This window comes from Alligator mississippiensis, chromosome 5 (assembly GCF_030867095.1).
Source record: "Alligator mississippiensis isolate rAllMis1 chromosome 5, rAllMis1, whole genome shotgun sequence".
NCBI lineage: Eukaryota > Metazoa > Chordata > Crocodylia > Alligatoridae > Alligator > Alligator mississippiensis.
In genome coordinates this window covers 81,366,213-81,384,704 of record NC_081828.1, presented here as the reverse complement: position 1 = coordinate 81,384,704, position 18,492 = coordinate 81,366,213, and the positions used below count along the sequence as shown (strand labels likewise).

The window sequence follows — 18,492 nt, the reverse complement described above, 5'->3', positions numbered from 1 at the left end:
GAAAACTGAGTAAAGCAGGAAAACCTCCTGACTTGGCTCCAAATGCACAAACAAGCAAATGTTACTGTTTTCATGTAATGTAGAGGGATTGATTCTTCCCTCATTTTCTTCATCTTATATCAGGGGTATTACACAGAAGTAAACAGAGCTACGTCAGTAAAAGTAACATTTAAATCAGGCCAATAATAAAAACTATTTAAATAAAAATAAAATCTACTGCATGATTTTATTTTAAGAATCATTTTACTTTACCTTTCTTTTCCCCCCTCCCCATTTTTCCCCCCTTTTTAACAGTAACATGCCCTCCTGGTAGATTTAGTGCAAATTATGATACCAGATGTATACTCTGTGCATCTGGCTCCTATAATAAACAGTATGGGCAGACTGCATGCAAAAACTGTCCAAGAAAACAGTCCAGTGATAGAAGAGGAGCCAAAACTGAAAGAGAGTGTCACAGTAAGTTCATGTCTATAAAATAAATCATCATCTAGATTGTCACTGACATAAATAGTTAAAAGCAGAATGGAACTGCTGGTCTCTTAATTTTTGTATGTTTTTTATCATGAGAATGAGACCTCAGAAATCTCTCCTCCTCACCAGACTTGTTCAGTGGTGTCGCCCAGTATCACCACCTACAGGTTCATGTAAAGGATATGGGGGCATAACAGGATACTTGCTCCCAACCAAGTGCAAAGAGAGTGTAAAATGAAACTGCATGGGTACATCTACATGTGCAATTAATGCAAAGCAGATTAACTCTGGAGTGTATTGCTCCGAGGCACACCATTTGCATGTGCATGCAGGACTGCAGCACATTGAGCCAAGTCAGAGCAGTCCTGGCAGGCAGGGGCCCAGGGGGTCAGCCTGCCAGCCCAGGGCTACTCCCCCTGGCTCAATGTGCTGAGGATACTTCAGTGTGGGGCTAGCCAGCAGGCAGCCCCCACAATGAAACACCCTTTTGCCCCAGCCAGTCAGTGCAGTGTCTATACATGCGCTGCTGCACAGTAAATTAGTTTACTTTAGCCTAATAGGGGCACACATCTAGACACCAAGACATTTACTGCACAGCTAATTAGCCTATTGCACAGTAAACATCTTGTGTAGATGAAGTCCATGAGAAAGGAAATGATTTGTACTCACTTTGGAATAGTGTAGATGATTGTAAAGAGCAGAGGGAAAAGAGACTTGTCTTGCAATTACCTGGTCTATGCTGTAGCACTGATGGGAAGAAAACACAACATAAGAGGGAATCCTTATGGCTTGTTGAAATGCGTTCAAATGAAACATGATATTTTTGTTTATTTTTATGAACTAACAAACACTGGGCGCATGTTATAGTGTAGCCTTCTACCTCTCCCCATTCTGGATGAATCTTTAGAGGTTATTCTTTTGGTTGCCCCAGCACAGCATCTAGGTCCATATGCTGCAGACAGACATAGAACATTTGAAATATTTCAGATGGCTAGAGTACAAAATACATGTGGGATAAAAAGCTCCAAAGCAGGACAAAAACGTTTCTGGAGTGAGTGGGTATCATTTTTCATTCTTTCCTTGGGGAACACATTGTATGTTAGGCTGGTCCTTCAGACAGCCCACAATGCAGTGCTCTTCCACTTCTGCCTCCCTGTACCTTGACTGCTGCTGGCTGCTGTGGGCATTTCATTTCATGGGATCCTAGCTCTCTGGTCTCTTAAGGTGCCACTGCTACAGAGCTCAGGGTGCTCTGGACACTCAGGGTGTTGTGGCTTGTGACATTCTGGTCACTGTGGGCATCCCAGCACTTTGGTTACTGCAGGTACCACCAGTTCAAGCTCTCTGGAAACTCAGGGTGCTACTGCTCCCGGCACTTTGTTGTCTGCAGGTGTTCCACAGGTTCATGGCTTTCTTGGCACTCAGGGCACTGTGTACTCCCAGCACTCTGGGTACTCAGAGGACCACTGGATCTAGGAGCCCCTTGTATCCCCCTTCAGGAACTGGAAGGCTGTGTCCACCCCCACATGAAAACCAGACTGGACACCCTGCATTACCCTCACCGTAACTGGGATTCCTAGTCTCCAGCCCCCAGTCTCCATGTACCTTTCCCCATCTGGTCTCCCAGTTCTGGCAGAGGGGCTTAGGGTCTCCGAGTTCCAGCTGAGGAAATACAGGATCTCCAGTCTTCCAGTTCCAGCTGGTGGATATTCTGGGACAGCAGAGGCAGAGCAAACAAGAGAGATTTACTGATATTAGCTCCACACTCCTGCTCCCTTGTAGAGCACATCACTGAATGCAACTCGTTGATTTTAAAGTGCTCTAGCTGTGGGGGTCTGAGGGGAGCTGCATGACTGTCCAGTGGTTTCATTTTTTTAAACACTTAAACCCTGTTAGACTTTGAAACCTTTCAAACATTGTATCTGTCTGCACACTTAGACAAGAGGGAATGAGAAGCATATGTATGTGCTCTTTTCTATTATTAATGGGTTTGTTTGGTTTTTTTTCATTTTTTCAGGAACTCTGCAAATCTGGATTGTTTTCCTAATTTCCTGCATAGGAACCACCCTTATCTTAGTGATATCCTGGATGTAAGAACCTTTATGAAATTTAATTTCTATGATGCTTTCATGCTATATGATAGGACTCCTCACTTATACTTTTAAAGTGTCACTTCACTTAGAAAAACTAGATGTAAACTATGACGATAGATTTGAACTTGGAGCACAAAAGCAACAAGCCTTCTCTTCAGTCCCCCTTGACTGTAAACATTGGAGCTGGATTTGGTAAAAGCCTTAGCCAACCTTCCCTAGACCCTCCCCACTCAAAGCAGCACATGTCAACAAGTACAAGTTGCAGCAGGCAGTTCACATTCATTTTTCTCTTCCATATTAAGGAATTATCATCTCCTGTCTCCTTTTGAAGGGCATTTCCAGAACAGCTTGGAAATGGAATGCTGCTGGAGCAGGGGTGGGCAAAATGCAGCCCATAGTCCAGATCCAGCCCACTGAGGGATTTTGTCCAGCCTGCAGCAGATCCCTTAGTCGCACCCAGCCCAGGCACCCCCCTGTGTCAGCCCAGCCTGTGGCATATGTGGCAAGTCCTGCTATCCCCAGGTGTACTATGGGGTTGGGGCAGCATGGAGGTCAGACTCTACTTTCCAGCATCCCTGGCAGTGGCCGCTCCTTCCAGCAGCCACTGCCACCAGCCCCAGCCACGCTGCCCAAGTACCCTGGCCTGTTTGCCTTGCACCCACCACCAGGGGCAGGACCCGCAGAGGCACTTGGCTGGGCAGCTGGGATGGGGTCATGGGCAAGTGGGAAACAATGTGTGGGAGCAAGATGGGCAGGTGGAGCCAGGGAGATCCTGGGATCTTGGGGCAGTGATGGTGTGGGGCCAGGGCCCAGGGCAGAGCTGCAATCCACTGCCCACACACACCTGTGATGGGCATGGGTTCCATGTGCAGGAGCATGTGGGGAGTGGATCACACCTCTGTCCTAGCCCTGTGCTGGACTGAGACAGAGATATGATCTGCTGTCTGCACGCTCCTGAGATGGGCACCGATTTTGTGGGCAGGGCCATGAAGGGAGTGGATCACAGCTGTGCCCCGGGCCCCAGCCCTCTGCTGTAACCTCCTCAGATCCCAGCCCTGGCCCCGGATGCAGCTCCCTGCCCACCTGCAGCCCCATGCCGTTTGGCCAAGTGCCCTGCCCATGCAGTTCCTGGCCAGTCTCCATGGAGACCCCCAGATCTTGGGGCGGTGGTAGGGCTGGAGTGCCGGTTCTGCAGGCAGGGGAATGTGAGCAACAGATTGCAGCTTTGCCCCAGCGCTGTGCTGTCACCACTCCGTGATCCCAGGGTCTTCACAGAAACCATCCAGGAACCACATGGGCAGGGTGCATGGGGCCGCAGATGGGTAGGGAGCTGCATCCGAAGCAGGGATCTTGGAGCGGTGACAGCACAGGGTGGGACCAGGGCACAGCCATGATCCACTGCCTGCACACCCCTGCAACAGGCACCAGAAAAATATTACATGTTTTTGTGTACAATTTTTGTGGCTGGTTTACACAAAAACATGTATTATTTTTATGGTTCCTTTCCATTGTGCCTTAAGTTGAACATTTGTCAAGGTTAGGACTGCACTGGGGTCTCCAACTGGCCCCGGGGTGGTCCCTGAAAGCCAACAATCAGCTGATAGTTGGCTCTCTCTGGGACCACATTGGGGCTCAAACTGGACCCAGTGCAGTCGCCAGAGCCAGCTGATCATCAGCTGATCATTGGCTAGCTCCAGGGTTTGCACTGTGGCCAACTGAAACCTTAATGCCGTGCCAGAGCCATTTGAAAATCAGCTGATTGTCTGGGCATACAGCTTTCAATTTGCTGTTGCAGGGGAGCACACGATAGTGATCCTGAGCTCCACCTGCACTCTCAAGGAGGGCATGATTGGGATCTGATCCCTGATCTCAAAATCACATGTCTTGTCATCCACCTGTGGTAGGAGGCACAATTGTTGGGATCAGATCCCATTGCACCTTTAAATGAACATCTGTCTGCAGCCTCAGGATACTCAAATTATGGCAGGAAAAACTGACAATTTGCAGTTTGCTAGGAGTCAGGGGTTCGTCTTATCTATACAATTTACATAGAATCAAAGAAAAGTAGAGGTAGAAGGGACCTCAGGACACAATCGAGTCCAGTGGTTCTTAACCTTTTTAGATTCAAGGCACCCCTCATTAGACTCAAGGCACCCCTTAAAAAATGCCAGCTCTTAGTTTTCACTTTTTTTTTGACTACATAAAAATGATAGGGCACTTCCTTGTTGCAAAGTAGTCAGAAAAACCACAACAGGTCAGAAAGTTTTTTGACACTATGGATTCCTATTTGAAATCTCTGAGTTTATCTTGCGAAACACAGCACCCTGGTTGAAAAACACTAATCTAGTCCAACTGCCTGGTCAAGGCAGGATCATGCCTATTCAAACCATGTCATATAAGTGCTTGTCTAAGCTATTCCCAAATTACACAAACAACCCTGTTACACGCTTGTAAGGTCTGTTGCCCAAAAATGGCCTAACCTGCCACAGGTAATCCAGAGGGATGAGAACCATTTAAAATTACATTCAGAGAACCATGTTTAATTTTTACCTGCCTTTTTTCAGTAGATGACTATGTGCTAGTTATTACTTTCAGCAGGAGTTAAGATTAAAGCTGTACTGATTAAAGTTCACCAAAAATCTTGATTGGAATGAGAGTGGCTGCAGGCTGTTTAGCCTTCCAGCTGCACTGGAATTCATATCCCTGATTTGATTATTTTTTTTTTTTAAACAAAAAACTACTACTTATTTCATTTTTATTGACATTTCCCTGCTGCAGTGGGGTAACTTGTTTTGCTCTGAATGAGAATTTCTTACCTGATCTTTTATTATTTGCTTCTCTCTTCATTCATCACAAATGGGGTCTACTTCTCTGATTAATTTGGAGACAGTCCAGGGTTGTTGCTAGAAGACTCAGCTCTGCCCTTTAAGCTCAGGCCAGCAGCAGAGTTCTTCCAAAGGAACAGAAATTTGACAAGCTATTTTTAGCATTACAACTAGAAATTATATTAACAAACACTGGGGCAAATCTCTGTTTAAATCTCATTAGAGAAAAAAAATTTCAATGTTTTCCAAACTATATTTCAGCCATTTAGCAGGCTACATGAGTGGGCTGACTGAAGAGAGTAACTGCTAAAAGAAAGAAAACCATTGTGTGAATTTTTAATCAGAGATGTGGGTTTTCCAGAAAATTTTGAATTGGGAAATTTTCCGGAAAAAAGTTCCAATGCCCTAAATAGAGCGTGATCTGATTTAGCATGTTTGTTTACTAAACATAAGTCAAATAAAACTTAAAAAGTACTATCATGTTAATTTTATGTCCCACTAGCCACAAGTATTTGAACTGAAATATTAGGGAAAAATTAAATACAGCACACTTAATGTGGTTTAAATATTATATTCAAACAAATTCAAAGCTTTATTTGGAAAGAAATTGTTTTGACTGGAATACTTGTAAAAATGTAAAGACAATATACAATAACACATACTTCCCTGACATTGTTTGTTTAAATTTAAGAAAAAAAATGAAGGTACTGAAAACTGTTGGCACACTCATTTTAGCATACCCAAAGAACTGTGTGTGATATGCCATGGTTGTCCACCCATCTACCGCAACAGAGTTTAACTCTCTTCCACTGAGGTCATTGCAGTACCTCCAGTTTCACTGTCACTATCTGTAAATCACTTGCACTTTTTATTAGTTCCATTTCAGAATTAGATTGCGGCAAATCTGATTCAGGACTACTTGAACCACATTCTCTTTCGTTAAAGGCAGAGATGTGGGGCGGAAAACTTCTGCAGAAAAAATTTCCACCCCACATCTGTTTTTAATTCTACTGCACAGCATCTCTCCTCATTCATTAGTAATCGGAAGTGGTGAAGTGATTCAGCAAAGTGGAAGGAAGGATAAAGTAGATTTTGTTATTACAAAAGAAAAATAGGAAATAACAGAAGTAACCCTACATAAAGCAAAAGATCTGAAGTGTAAATAATTAATGGAACCAGTCCTGTAGCATATTCTTACAAAGGGTGTCTCTATGGATGAATGAAAGTCTAATTTGAGAGATTTTGGTTGTAGCCGTGTTGGTCTAAAGACAAGGTTCTTTGGGTAGATGTGATATCTTTTATTAGACTAACTGAGTAGTTGGAAAAAAGTTCTTCACAAGCTTTTGGGCACAGTCACCCTTCATCAGGCTTAGGGAGTCTCTGCTGGTCTGAATGAGAGAAGCTAAAAGTGTGGTAGGATGTCAGTGAGAATGTAAATGGGTAGAGATAAGCAAGACAAAAGGAAAAGCAGGGGAGGGGAGGGGGAAGAGAGCAGGAGGAAAGAGGAAAAAAAAACAAAGGTCAGAGGGAGACAAGGGTGATAAAATGCAAGGTGGAAAAGACGCTGTTTGTGAAAAAGGGAATAGCTGGAGATCAGGAAAGCAGGAATGAGAGTAGCTAAAAACGTGACAGGATGTCAGTGAAAATATAAAAGGGTAGAAATTAGAAAAACAAAAGGTAAAGCAGGGAAGGGATGGCAAAGAAAAACGGGACAAAAAGGCCAAAGAGAAAACACTACAGTGGTAATAATAAGGTAAAAAAGAGTCTATAAATAAAAGGAAATGGTAGGGAATCAGAAAGAAAAAGGGCAGAGAAGAGCGGGAGGGGAGAAAATGTTGGGAGGGTGGGGGAAGAGAGATGTGAGAGGTTAGGTGAGGCAGGTACCAGATGAATCAGATGTCAAACAGGCATAAGATAGGGATGCCTGCTGTTCCCTTATCTTTTTGTGTGCATGATGGAACCATTGGTAGAGAGAATTCATTATGATAAGCTGATAAGTGGTATGAAAATACCAAAAGGAGAAGTTAAATGTACATTATACATGGATGATGTGAACATACTGGCTCAGGACAATGTATCAATTGAGAGGGTATTGAAGCATACCCAGTGTAAGGAAAGGCTCCAGGGGCAAAGAGAAGCCCAAGGGTAATAATAACCCTTCACTTACCCCAGGTGGGAGAAGGAGCACAGCTGGAGCCCAGGCACCACACCACACTTCTGGAGTGAATGTTCTATCTGGATTGGTGGCTGGGGACAGCAGGACAAGACTTCCTGCACTGAAGGAGGGCAGCTGCAGACAGACAAAAGCATCTGCAAAGCAAAGATGTGGGAGGACTCTCTGGTCAGTGGCTGCTGGCAGCTAACTGTGGGAGAAAGGCACATGCCAATAGGGCCATCCAGAAACACTGAAATCCTCAACAGGCTGCAAGGCCAGCTTGCTGGGTACAGAAGGAAAGACCAGGGGCAAGCAGGTACCTAAGGACTTGGGGAGGTGTGTGGCTTGCCCAAAAATGTGGCAACCCAAGCCAGCTTCTTCCCATGGTGATTGTTTCAGCCAGGGAAGGGACTGATAGCGTAAACTGATGAGGAGGAATCATCCCTGACTAGAAGATGGGAAGAGGCTTAAGTTGATTTTTTTGCCTTGGTTGCTTCCCAAGAAGGAATGAATAAAAAGGGGAAAAGGATTAACCCCAGCTGAAAGAGAAGAGTTAAGTTCATTTGTTTTTTTTCCTTTTCTAGTTCAATTTGGACCATCAAAGTGCCCCTGCAGTTGGGGTGGGGGGGAGGAGGGGGGCAGGGAAGAAGGGGAGAGGTGTCATCCCCTGGATAAAGGGGCAGAGTGGAATGAACTTACCTGTTTGAATTGGCTAAGGAATTGATATGGGGTAGCAAACCCTGAATGAGAAAACGAATAGTGGCCAGGGAATCTTGGTGATATGATAGACAAATTAGGTAGACTAACTTGGGTCTCCTTACCCAGAGACTGCTAGTCCATTAAAGAAAACACACAAGTTGTGTGTGAATGGTGGTGCAGGAAAGACCTGGCCCACTGATTGACCCACCGCCTCCCAAGGGATCAGTTTGGAGGGCCTGACCCAGACCCCAGCCACCCAGGAAAGGCCTATAGTTGGGTCCCCAAAAGAAGAAAATCAAGTTACTATCTGAATGGAGTTAACATCTAGGAAATAGTAAGGGTCAGGTGTAGAGCCCCATGAAGAGATTCCTCCAACAGGCCGAGACCTATCACTAAGCAGAATCAGCTCCCTATCTAAAAAGAAAGATCCAAATTGTGACAGGCAAGAAAACAACACCAGAAAGTGGCTGGAGGATGGCATCAACCCTTCCTGATCCTGATGTCATTCACTGGGAAGATGCCATGCTGGAGAGGACCTAGGTCTTACAGCATCTACCCTGGGCACTGAGGACTACAGTGAAGTGTCAGGGGCAAAATTAAATAAGATGAAAAGTATTGTGATGAGGAATTGGGAGAATTTACAGTAGTTCAGGCTGTGTGTGGTAGAGGGTGTAATCACAATATTGGGAAACTCCATGGACACTAAAGGGAAAGGAATAAAGGCTTGGGAGCAGTTAGAGATAAGAGTGAGACAGATCTGGGGATCATGGAGTGGTAGAACATTATCTTTCAGGGCTAAAGTGGCTGAAGTGAAAACGGTACTTTTGCCAATCATCCTCTACATGGGAGTGGTGTATTCACCATTATGGCAACAGATAAAGAGGGTACAGAGGAAGATATGCGTTTTTTTGTGGGGAAAGTAAAAGAGAAAATGTAGCCAAAACAGAGCTATACAAAGCTAGAGAAATAGGAGGTTAGGGGATGCCAGCTTTGGAAAGCTTTGTGTATATTTACTTTATAAGTATGTTCTGTAAGAGACAATGGATGGAGCAGGGATGCTGTTACCTGGCAGAAAGACCATTAAGAAGATGGGGCATGTATGGGGGAGAACAGAAAAAGCCATGGGTGTGGCAGCCACTGGCCCACTATAAATTAATAGATTGTAAGGGGCTGGAAGGGACCTTGCAAGAGCATTGGGTCCAGACCCCTTGTACTAGGCAGGAAAGATAACTGGGGTCAGGTGACCCCACCGAGGTGACCATCCAGTCTCCTCTTGAAGATTTCCAGGGTAGGTGATTGCACCATCTCTGGAGGGAGTTTATTGCACAGTCTGGACAGCATAACTTTGAAGAATTTTTTCCTAGTGTTAAGCCTGAAATGGTCTTCTGGGACTTTGTGGCCATTACTCCTGGTTTTCTCCAAGGGTGCCCTGGTGAATAGTTGTTCACTGAGCCCTTGATGTATTCCCCTGATATAGTGGTAAGCTCCTACCAAGTCCCCTCTCAGCCTTCTCTTCTTTAGGCTGAAGAGATTCAAGTCCCTCAGCCTTTCCTTGTATGGCTTGCCGTGCAAGTCTCTGATCATATGGGTGGCTCTTCACTGGACTCTCTCAAGCTTTTCCACATCCTTGTTGAAGTGTGGCGCCCAGAACTGTACACAGTATTCCAGCTGCAGTCTCACCAATGCTGAGTAAAATGGAAGAATCACTTCCTTGATTTTGCTTGAGATGCCTTGGTTGATGCATGCCAGAGTATTGTTTGCCCTGCTGGCTACAGCATCACACTGTCAGTTCATGTTCATACTATGGTCTATTATTACCCCTAGGTCTCTTTCAGTTGTGGTGCTAGTCAGTTTGGTGCCACCAAGCCTGTGAGTATGTTGGGGATTGTTCATCCCCAGATGGAGCACTTTACATTTCTCAATGTTGAACTTCTGGTTCCGATCTGCTCAACTTGCTAGCCTGTCTAGTTCCGCCTATATCTGCAGCCTATTTTCAAGTGTGACCATGCTACCCCATAATTTGGGTGTTGTCCATGAAATTGGCTAGTGAACTCTTCACCCCCACATCCAAAACATTGAAAAGATGTTGAAAAGCACTGGACCAAGCACAGACCTCCGAGGGACACCACTGGCACTTCTCTCCAGGACAATACAGATCTGTTCATTATAACTCTTTGGGTCCTACCCTCCAACCAGCTTCCCACCCACCTAACCGATGAGCAGTTAAGTCCGCGATCCCTCAATTTCCCTTGAGAACATCATGGGATACTAGATCAAAGGCCTTTTGGAAGTCTAGGTATACAGTGTCAACCTCCTCTCTCTTATCCAGGTGGTGAGTTACCTGGTTGTAGGAGATGAGATTGGTAAGACAAGACCCGCCTACGACGTAGCCATGCTGGCTGACATTCAGAATCCTACCTTCTGCATGTATATCGCACATAGACTCCTTGATGATTTTTTCCAGAATTTTCCCTAGGATAGAAGTTAGGCTAATTGGCCTATAGTTGCCCAGGTCCTCTCTCCTCCCCTTCTTGAAGATGGGCACAATATTGGCCATCTTCTAGTCTTCAGGAACCTCCCCCAAATGCCATGAGTTTTGGAAGAGTTTTGCCAGAGGTCCCACAATGAGTTTGGCCAGCTCCTTCAGCACTCTCGGATGAAGTTCATCCAGTCCTGCTGACTTATAAATGTCTAACTTTTCTAACTGATCATGCATCAACTCAACATCAACAGTAGGAAGGTGGTCATTCCTACCATGCCCATTCTGAACCTATTCTGGTATGATTTTCCCCTTAGTCTGGTGAAATACCGAAGCAAAGTAGTCGTTCAGGAATTCAGTTTTCTCCTGAGTGTTGGTAACCAACTGTCCTGAGTGGTTAAGCAGTGGCTCCATGCTTCTATTTGTGGTGTTTGCTCCATATGGGCCATGTGTTTTATAGTCACATTCAGTATTGGCTGCATTTAATCAACTTCATAGTTGGTTTCCATGACTGAACATACCCTGCTTTTGGCAGTAGTTTAGTAATAGGAAATGTATTTAATGAGGTTTCCTCGTATGCTAAAGTATGATGAGGGGCTTTTATGCCTAGCTTGATTGAGGAAAAAACCTTGTCATATTTGATTAAATATGGTACTATGCAGCTTCAAGCTATTAGTCTGTGTCCTCCACTCTATAGCGAGAGACAAGATGTTTTCCCTCTTTTTTATGGTAGTCCTTTAAGTTTTTGAAGATTGCTATCATGTCCCCTGTTAAGCACCTTCTCTAAAGCTGAACATGCCTAGTACCTTCACCCTCTCCTCATATGACTTACCTTCTAAGTTCTTGATCATCTTTGTTGTCTGCATCTGGACCCTCTACCTTCTCCACATCCTATCAAAAATGTGTAGTCCAGAACTGCGTGCAGTACTCCAGATGAAGCCTACCCAGTGTCAAGTAGAGAGGCACTAACACCTCCCATGTCTTGCACCTACTGGTTCTATGGGTGCATCCCAAAATCTTTTGTGTGGCTGCATCACACTGCACATTCAGATTGAGTCTGTGATCTACCAAAACTCCCAAGTCCTCTTCCATAGAGCTGCCATCCAGCCAGGTGTCACCCACTTTATATTTGTATTTTTGATTATTCCTCCAGACCAGTTTTACCTTGCATTGGTCCACATTGAACTTCATCCTGTTAGCTCTAGTCCAGCTTTCCAATCTCAATATCCTCCTGAATTGTGCTTGCATCCTACAATGTGTTCAGAATCCTTCCCAGTTTCATGTCATCCACAAACTTGCTCAAGAAGCTTTCTATGCCAGCATCCAAATCATTAATAAATATGTTGAACAGCACTGGGCCCAGGACAGACTCCTGTTAGATTCCACTCAAAACCTCCTGCCATTCTGACATGGATCCATTAACAATTACCCTTTGCTTGTGGCTATTGAATCAGTCTACCTTATAGCCACTTTATCTAGCCCACATTTTTCTAATTTGTTTATGAGAAAGTCATGCCGGACTGCCTTACTGAAGTCCAGATACACTATATATACAGCATGCCCAGGCCTCAGTACTATGCTTCTTGTTTCAGCATGTGCAAGTAGGGGACAAACAGCAGGGATTGGCATCTCAAGAGCAGTGGGAACATATTATGGGCTGCTCTCTGTGAGCTCAGTAACTCTTGCACTTAAAATAACCATATTCCTAGATGATGCACTACTTCCATTGGTGTTTTCTTTATGAAAGAATGGAAATACTTTTGCCCTGAAGGATTATAGAAGAATTTTAACTGTCTGTGTAGAGTGGCCTCATTCTTTCAGGGAATGGAATTTGAGTGATGTAACTGCTTCTGTGCCAACCTTAGGTTCCTCCAGTGTATGATGTTTCCTTTTGTGTTTATGCAGTATTTTAGTTTAGCATTTGGAAATTATGATGTCCTCAAGGGAGCAGAAAACAATGTGCGTGTCTCCTTGTGCTTAAAGAAAAGATGTTTATTAACAAAACTTAGCTCTTTGCAAGATGCTGACTTCTTCTTCTAGGAGTCATGTGAGTTTTTTCATGAGTGCCAGTAGCGGATTTTCAATTAGTGGGGCCCTGTGTGAATTAGCATGACACACCAGCCGCGGGGGAAGAGGTGGTGGCTGGAATTTCCCGATGGAACGGCTGAAGAAGCCCACAACCCGCCGGGCAGGAGGGAGGGCCACAAGCAAAATGCAGGAGGTGCCCCAGGGCCAACCCCCACCCCCAGGCAGCGGCAGCAGCAGCGGTAGGGCCCCCTGTCATCGGGGGCCCTGTGCCACCACGGTTTGTTTCACGGTAAATCTGCCACTGATAAGTGCATGTGTGCATGGGTCTACTATTTACAAGAGGCAGACATCATGCCTGCTTTTCATTCCAACTTGGGGACCATCCACCTGAAAGGAGTACTGGAACATAGGCCATGATTGGGGAGTAGCTCCTAAGATAGCTCCTGAAGTTTAAAAGGATGCTGATTACTTCTTCAGACTGGTCACTACTCAGGTAAGTACTGGAGGAGGGACCTAGCACTACCATACTGTACCTTTACTCACAAAGTCAGGCACCATTTTAAACATGGGACATTTTTATTATCTCTCTCTGTAATCCCACAATGGTGTAGCTGTGTGGGACATGGACTCCTCTGGCACCTTTGACAAACTTACTGAATACATGTGGGGCCAGCCTGCTGAGCAAGAACAAAGTAGTGAGAGAAACTCCTTACCACTCTGAAGTCCCTTTCTCTGGTAGACTGTGAAGGGGTCTGTTCTCTGTTTCTAGGTCAGTGGTGCTCAACCTTTCTTGCCAGCAAGCTGGATGGGCAGTGCCAGCCAGTGGACCAAATCCAGCGCCCAGGGTTGACACTACAGGTCCCATCTGGCAGCACTGAGTGGGTGGGGAGGCAGCCCAGCCCCGATCCAGCCATGTAGGGTAAGGGGGCTTGGCCCAGACCTGCAGGAAGTGGGGGTGGGGAAGGGAACATGACTTGGTCCCAATTCAGCCCCTCAGGGGGAGGGAGCATGGCCTGGCCACGTGGTGCAGAAAGGGGTATGACCCAGCTCCACCCTGCCTAGTGGAGGGAAGGGGATGTGGCCCAGCCTTGCAGTGAGATAGACAAGGGGGCATGGCCTGGCCCCTAACCAGCTGCACAGGAGGAGGGGGTATGGTCCAGCCTCACAGGGAGGAGAGACAGCCTAGACCCAGTCTGGCTGCACTGAGGGAAGAGGGTATGACCCAGCAAAGATCTGGATCTGCAGGGGGAGGGGGTAATGCTGGCTCCAACCCATGGTTTTAAATTTTGGCAACAGGAAAAAAGCAGCAGTATTAACTACCACTGCTCCCTCCCACCTAAATGCCCTGACCTGTGTGGAACCCCACAGGCACAATCCCAAGGCTCCACAGGCTGGAAGTTCAGCACTCCTTTTGTAGGTCAAGTGATGTAGTTGTCACGTCAGACAAGGCCTTAGAATCACAGAAGATTAAGGTTGGAAGAGACCTCAAGAGGTCATCTAGTGATTTTAGTCCAACCCCCTCCCCCCAAAGCAGTACCATCCCCAACTAGATCATCCCAGCCAAGGCTTTGTCTAGCTGGTTCTTAAAAACCTCCAAGGATGGAGATCCCACCACCCCTCTGGGTAACCTGCTCCAGTGTTTTACTACCCTCCTAGGGAGAAAGTTTTTCCTAATATCTAACCTAAACTTCCCTTCCTGCAACTTGACACCATTGCTCCTTGTTTTGTCATCTGCCATCACTGAAAACAGTCTAGCTCTATCCTCTTTGGAACCACCCTTCAGGTGTTGAAGGCTGCTATTAAATCCCCACCCCCAGTCTTCTCTTCTCCAGATTAAATAAGGCCAGTTCCCCCAGCCTTTCCTCATTAAGTTATGTGACCCAGCCCCTTAACCATCTTCGTTGCCCTCTGCTGGACTCTAATTTGTCCATAACCTTTCTGTATTGGGGGCCCAAAACTGGACACAGTACTCCAGATGTGGCCTCACCAGTGCCAAATAGAAGGGAATAATCACTTCCTTCGCTCTGCTGGCAACACTGGTACTGATGCAGCCCAGTATGCCATTAGTCTTCTTTGCAACAAAGGCACACCACTGGCTCACAGTCAGCTTATTGTCCACTGTAACCCCCAGGTCCTTTGAATGAGGCCTTTGTCACTCAAAGCCTCAAGTTCTGCCAGAGCAAGACATTTTGCCTCACAGCAGCAAGACAAAGAAAGCCTGATGGAGAGGTTCTGTATCTGGGGCATGTATGAGCTAATGCCTCAATACTACAGGAGCAATTCACCTCAATAGAGGGAGAGTGGTGGCAAAAATTGCTTTCTACCAAATTATCAGTAGAGATGAAGAATGGAATTCTGTTACCCTTTAGGAATCTAAATGGGATTTACTCAGCTGCTTCACTGGGATTTTGGGCACTTAGACAGTTTGCTTTTCTGTTATCCCTGCAGTGTGGAAGCACAGACACACACACATATACTGAGCATGCCAGCTGGGTAGCTGAGCCAGCTGGGTAACTGTTTGGCTGCATATGGATATACACTGGCATAAAAACAGGAGAATGATCCTTCCATTTTGTAGCTCTAGTTGCTGAGTGGTTAGGCCCCCACAGACGGGGTTTGCGCCCTTAGTGCTTTCACTTCCCAATAGTGCTCTAACCCCAAAGTCACAGGTCCTATATCATTGCAACACTTCTTCTGAAGTGGGGCCACTGCTCCTTATATCTAATAGTCATTTGAAAGGGGATGGAGGGCAGTAGACTAGGGAAGTTTCTGACCTATTGGGAATAAAGGTGTGGACTAGAACCCAGTCAGCATTCTTCTCAGGCTGTGGCCATTTTATTGAGCTACACATACTTGGTTTCATTGCCAGGCCCCCATTTCTCACTCTGGCACCTCAAACTGCCTCACCCCCACCAATCCTTGGTTTTTATCTGGCTGAATCTTCATGACTTAGGCCAGGGATGTCCAACATTTAAGCAGCTAGGGGCTGTGGCAGTTGAGGCTATATACACAGGCACTGCCCCCGCTTCTGCTATCTCCATCCATGCAGTGCACAGATGCTCCCATTCCCTCTCCCCCTCCCCTATGCTCCACCATGTTGTACATACACAATACCCCGCCCCTGCCATTCACACAGACATTTCCTCTCCCATTCCCCTACTGTAATATATCACACCATATGAAGAGGCTTCCTCCACCTCCCTTGCTGCACTGCACCTCTGTGCTATGCACAGACAACCTCCCCCCACCCCACTCTGCACAGTGCCACATGTATGTCGTTCAGCTCCCTCCCAAGCTCCCCATATTGCAGGCTGCACCACTCCACATCACCCAGGTAGCAGGGCAGGATGCAAAAACAAGGGAATCAGAGCTTGGAGATTCTGGCTGCTGCAGTGGGAGTGGTGGCTGGGCAGGAGACTGAAGGCTGCAAACTGACCCTTCACAGGCCACGTGCAGCCTGTGGACCACCCATTGGACAGCCTTTATTCATTTGCATTGTGTATGTGCACACAGCCAAAGAGGTGCCCAGCCAGTGCATGTCCAGTGATTCTCAACCAGGACTCAAAACACCCCTCACTGGATTTGAGGTTCCCCACCAGAACTTTTGTGAATTGAACAACACCCTATTTCAAAAGTTTTACGGTGCTCCTTGCAGAATGGCGAAACAGTAGGGGTAGAGGATCATCCAGGCAGAGACAAGCCTGAGCCCGCACTTACTTGTTTATCTCCTCACACCTCATGGCATCCTTCAAAGGATCTAGTGACACCCCAGGGTGCCATGGCACTCTGGTTGACAATCACTGGCATAGTCTACCAAACATACTCAGTATATATACTACCCAGGTACTAGAATGGCATCCTGTGTGTGAATGCCAAAAGACCATTTATGTAGCTGGAAAACTGTCATGTAGGTATGCGCACAAAGGGCAGCAGAACTTTACCCTGGAGCAACAACTTTTTCCACTGTCCAAGACAGAAATTTGGCAGACTGACCTTAAGAGCAAGCCTTAGTTCTAGAACCACCAGCAAGATTAGGCTACATCTGAATTGCACAGGTGAGAGGCCTTACCTACTTGTCATAAATGTAGAGAGAGACTGTGCAACAGGAATCTGTTCTGCCTTGGGGAGTATTGCCCTGACTAAAAATGTTTAACTCCCTTCCCAGAATCATACAGAAGTGCTGTAGAAGAACATTAGCAGCTCAGTTTATAAAGGAAACAGAACCTGAACTTAAACACAGACTGAAAACCTTTGCAAATATTGCAAATGATGCAGAAATTGAGGAGCAAAGAAGTAAACTGAGAAATTCAGGCAAGCATGTGAAAAAGAATCTACCCAAATATAAAGCTGGGTTTTTACATGAAGAGTCTACAGGACTGTTAAGTAATGATGGAATGACAGAGACATCAACACCTGCTGCTTCAAATCCTTCTCCTGACCGCACATGGCCAAGTGAAGTAGAAACTAGCTTTGAAGAAAGGCACCATGTTCCAAAAGGACTGCCTCCTAATCGGAAGATGTTGGCTAAGATACTGAGCCACAAAGTGTCTTAATTTTTCCATGTACTATACAGTGAAATGTAAGAACAGTTGTGATCATATGTTGTAAAATACAGCACTAGGGACCTTTTCTAAAAAAGGTGTTCAAGCAGTGTCCTTAGGTTCATGATCTTAGGAATCCTCACTTTTTTATAATCTGCAATAAGTCTTATAATGGGATTTCCTGGGGAAAAATTTCAGAAAGAAAAAGTTCTTGTAATGATTGCTGCCATCTGTTAAGCATGTTAGCGCTTGAAAAAGTGAAGAATTGGCTAACCAATTATTGAGGACTAATTGGAGTACATTCCTACTGAAAGATATTTGTGAAGGAGAGAGACGTTTCAGTATATGTAACTTTCCACAAGTTTTCTGGTTTAAAATATATTTACATGTTTGTAAACATCCAGGAATTTAAAGATAATGAACTAACAGACGTAATTTCTTACCGTCTAATAACATTATAGAACCAAAGTAAAAGTTAAGTTCCAGTTATACACAATCTGATAATTTGACAAGATATTGTACGTTCGTAAGTTAATAAAAATCACATAAAATTGAGTATCTAGCATTTGAATGTTGCTTTAAATGCTTTGCAATGTGTCTTAGGCTCAGAGTAAATTTAGAGAAATTTAGAACTGCGAATGATTACTCCTGTTCAAAACTGATCATCCGAATGAAAGTCATTGTGACTTTAGGTGGCAGTAATGTTTAAAATACATAAAAATGATAAGAGGTCTGTTTCCATCTGTCAATTTGTATAAGAAAAGAAAAGGTTTTGAAAATAAAATTAGTGACAGAAATCTTATGAGTATATACTTATTAACATCCACTCATTTAATATTCTTTAAAAATTACTCTAGTAGCTCAATATATTGCACAACATCTACTATGCGACTGAAATCAAGTTTTGAATACATAGGCCCCAATTCTGCAAAACATCTAGCAATACGAGTATTGTTGTTCATATAAGCTGCCCCATTCCTTTCCAAGAATCCTAAAAGAGCAGTTTGTAAGGATTAATAAAACCATGAACTCTGAGATAATTGCAAGAACTAATCATCATAAAAGTGTTACTGCCCGATATAGACAATACATTTGGAAAACTCCATTAACCTCTAAACAACCTTTGTTTTTTCCTTCAAGAACTATCCGTACAATGTGTGATGTAACTGACAACCTCATGATGCCAGAGGACGACTTTGGG

The 18,492-nt window shown here is 45.0% G+C and overlaps 1 protein-coding gene across 1 annotated transcript; it reads left to right on the top strand.

Annotated features, from left to right (window-relative positions):
* Nucleotides 1-375: 375 nt before the first annotated feature.
* On the top strand, nucleotides 376-18,075 carry LOC132250980 (uncharacterized). The gene is made up of 4 exons (XM_059729345.1): nucleotides 376-456; nucleotides 1,862-1,922; nucleotides 2,489-2,561; nucleotides 16,916-18,075. Exons 1-4 carry the CDS (start codon nucleotides 376-378, stop codon nucleotides 17,301-17,303), a joined length of 603 nt encoding a protein of 200 aa, XP_059585328.1. The 3' UTR covers nucleotides 17,304-18,075.
* Nucleotides 18,076-18,492: the final 417 nt, after the last annotated feature.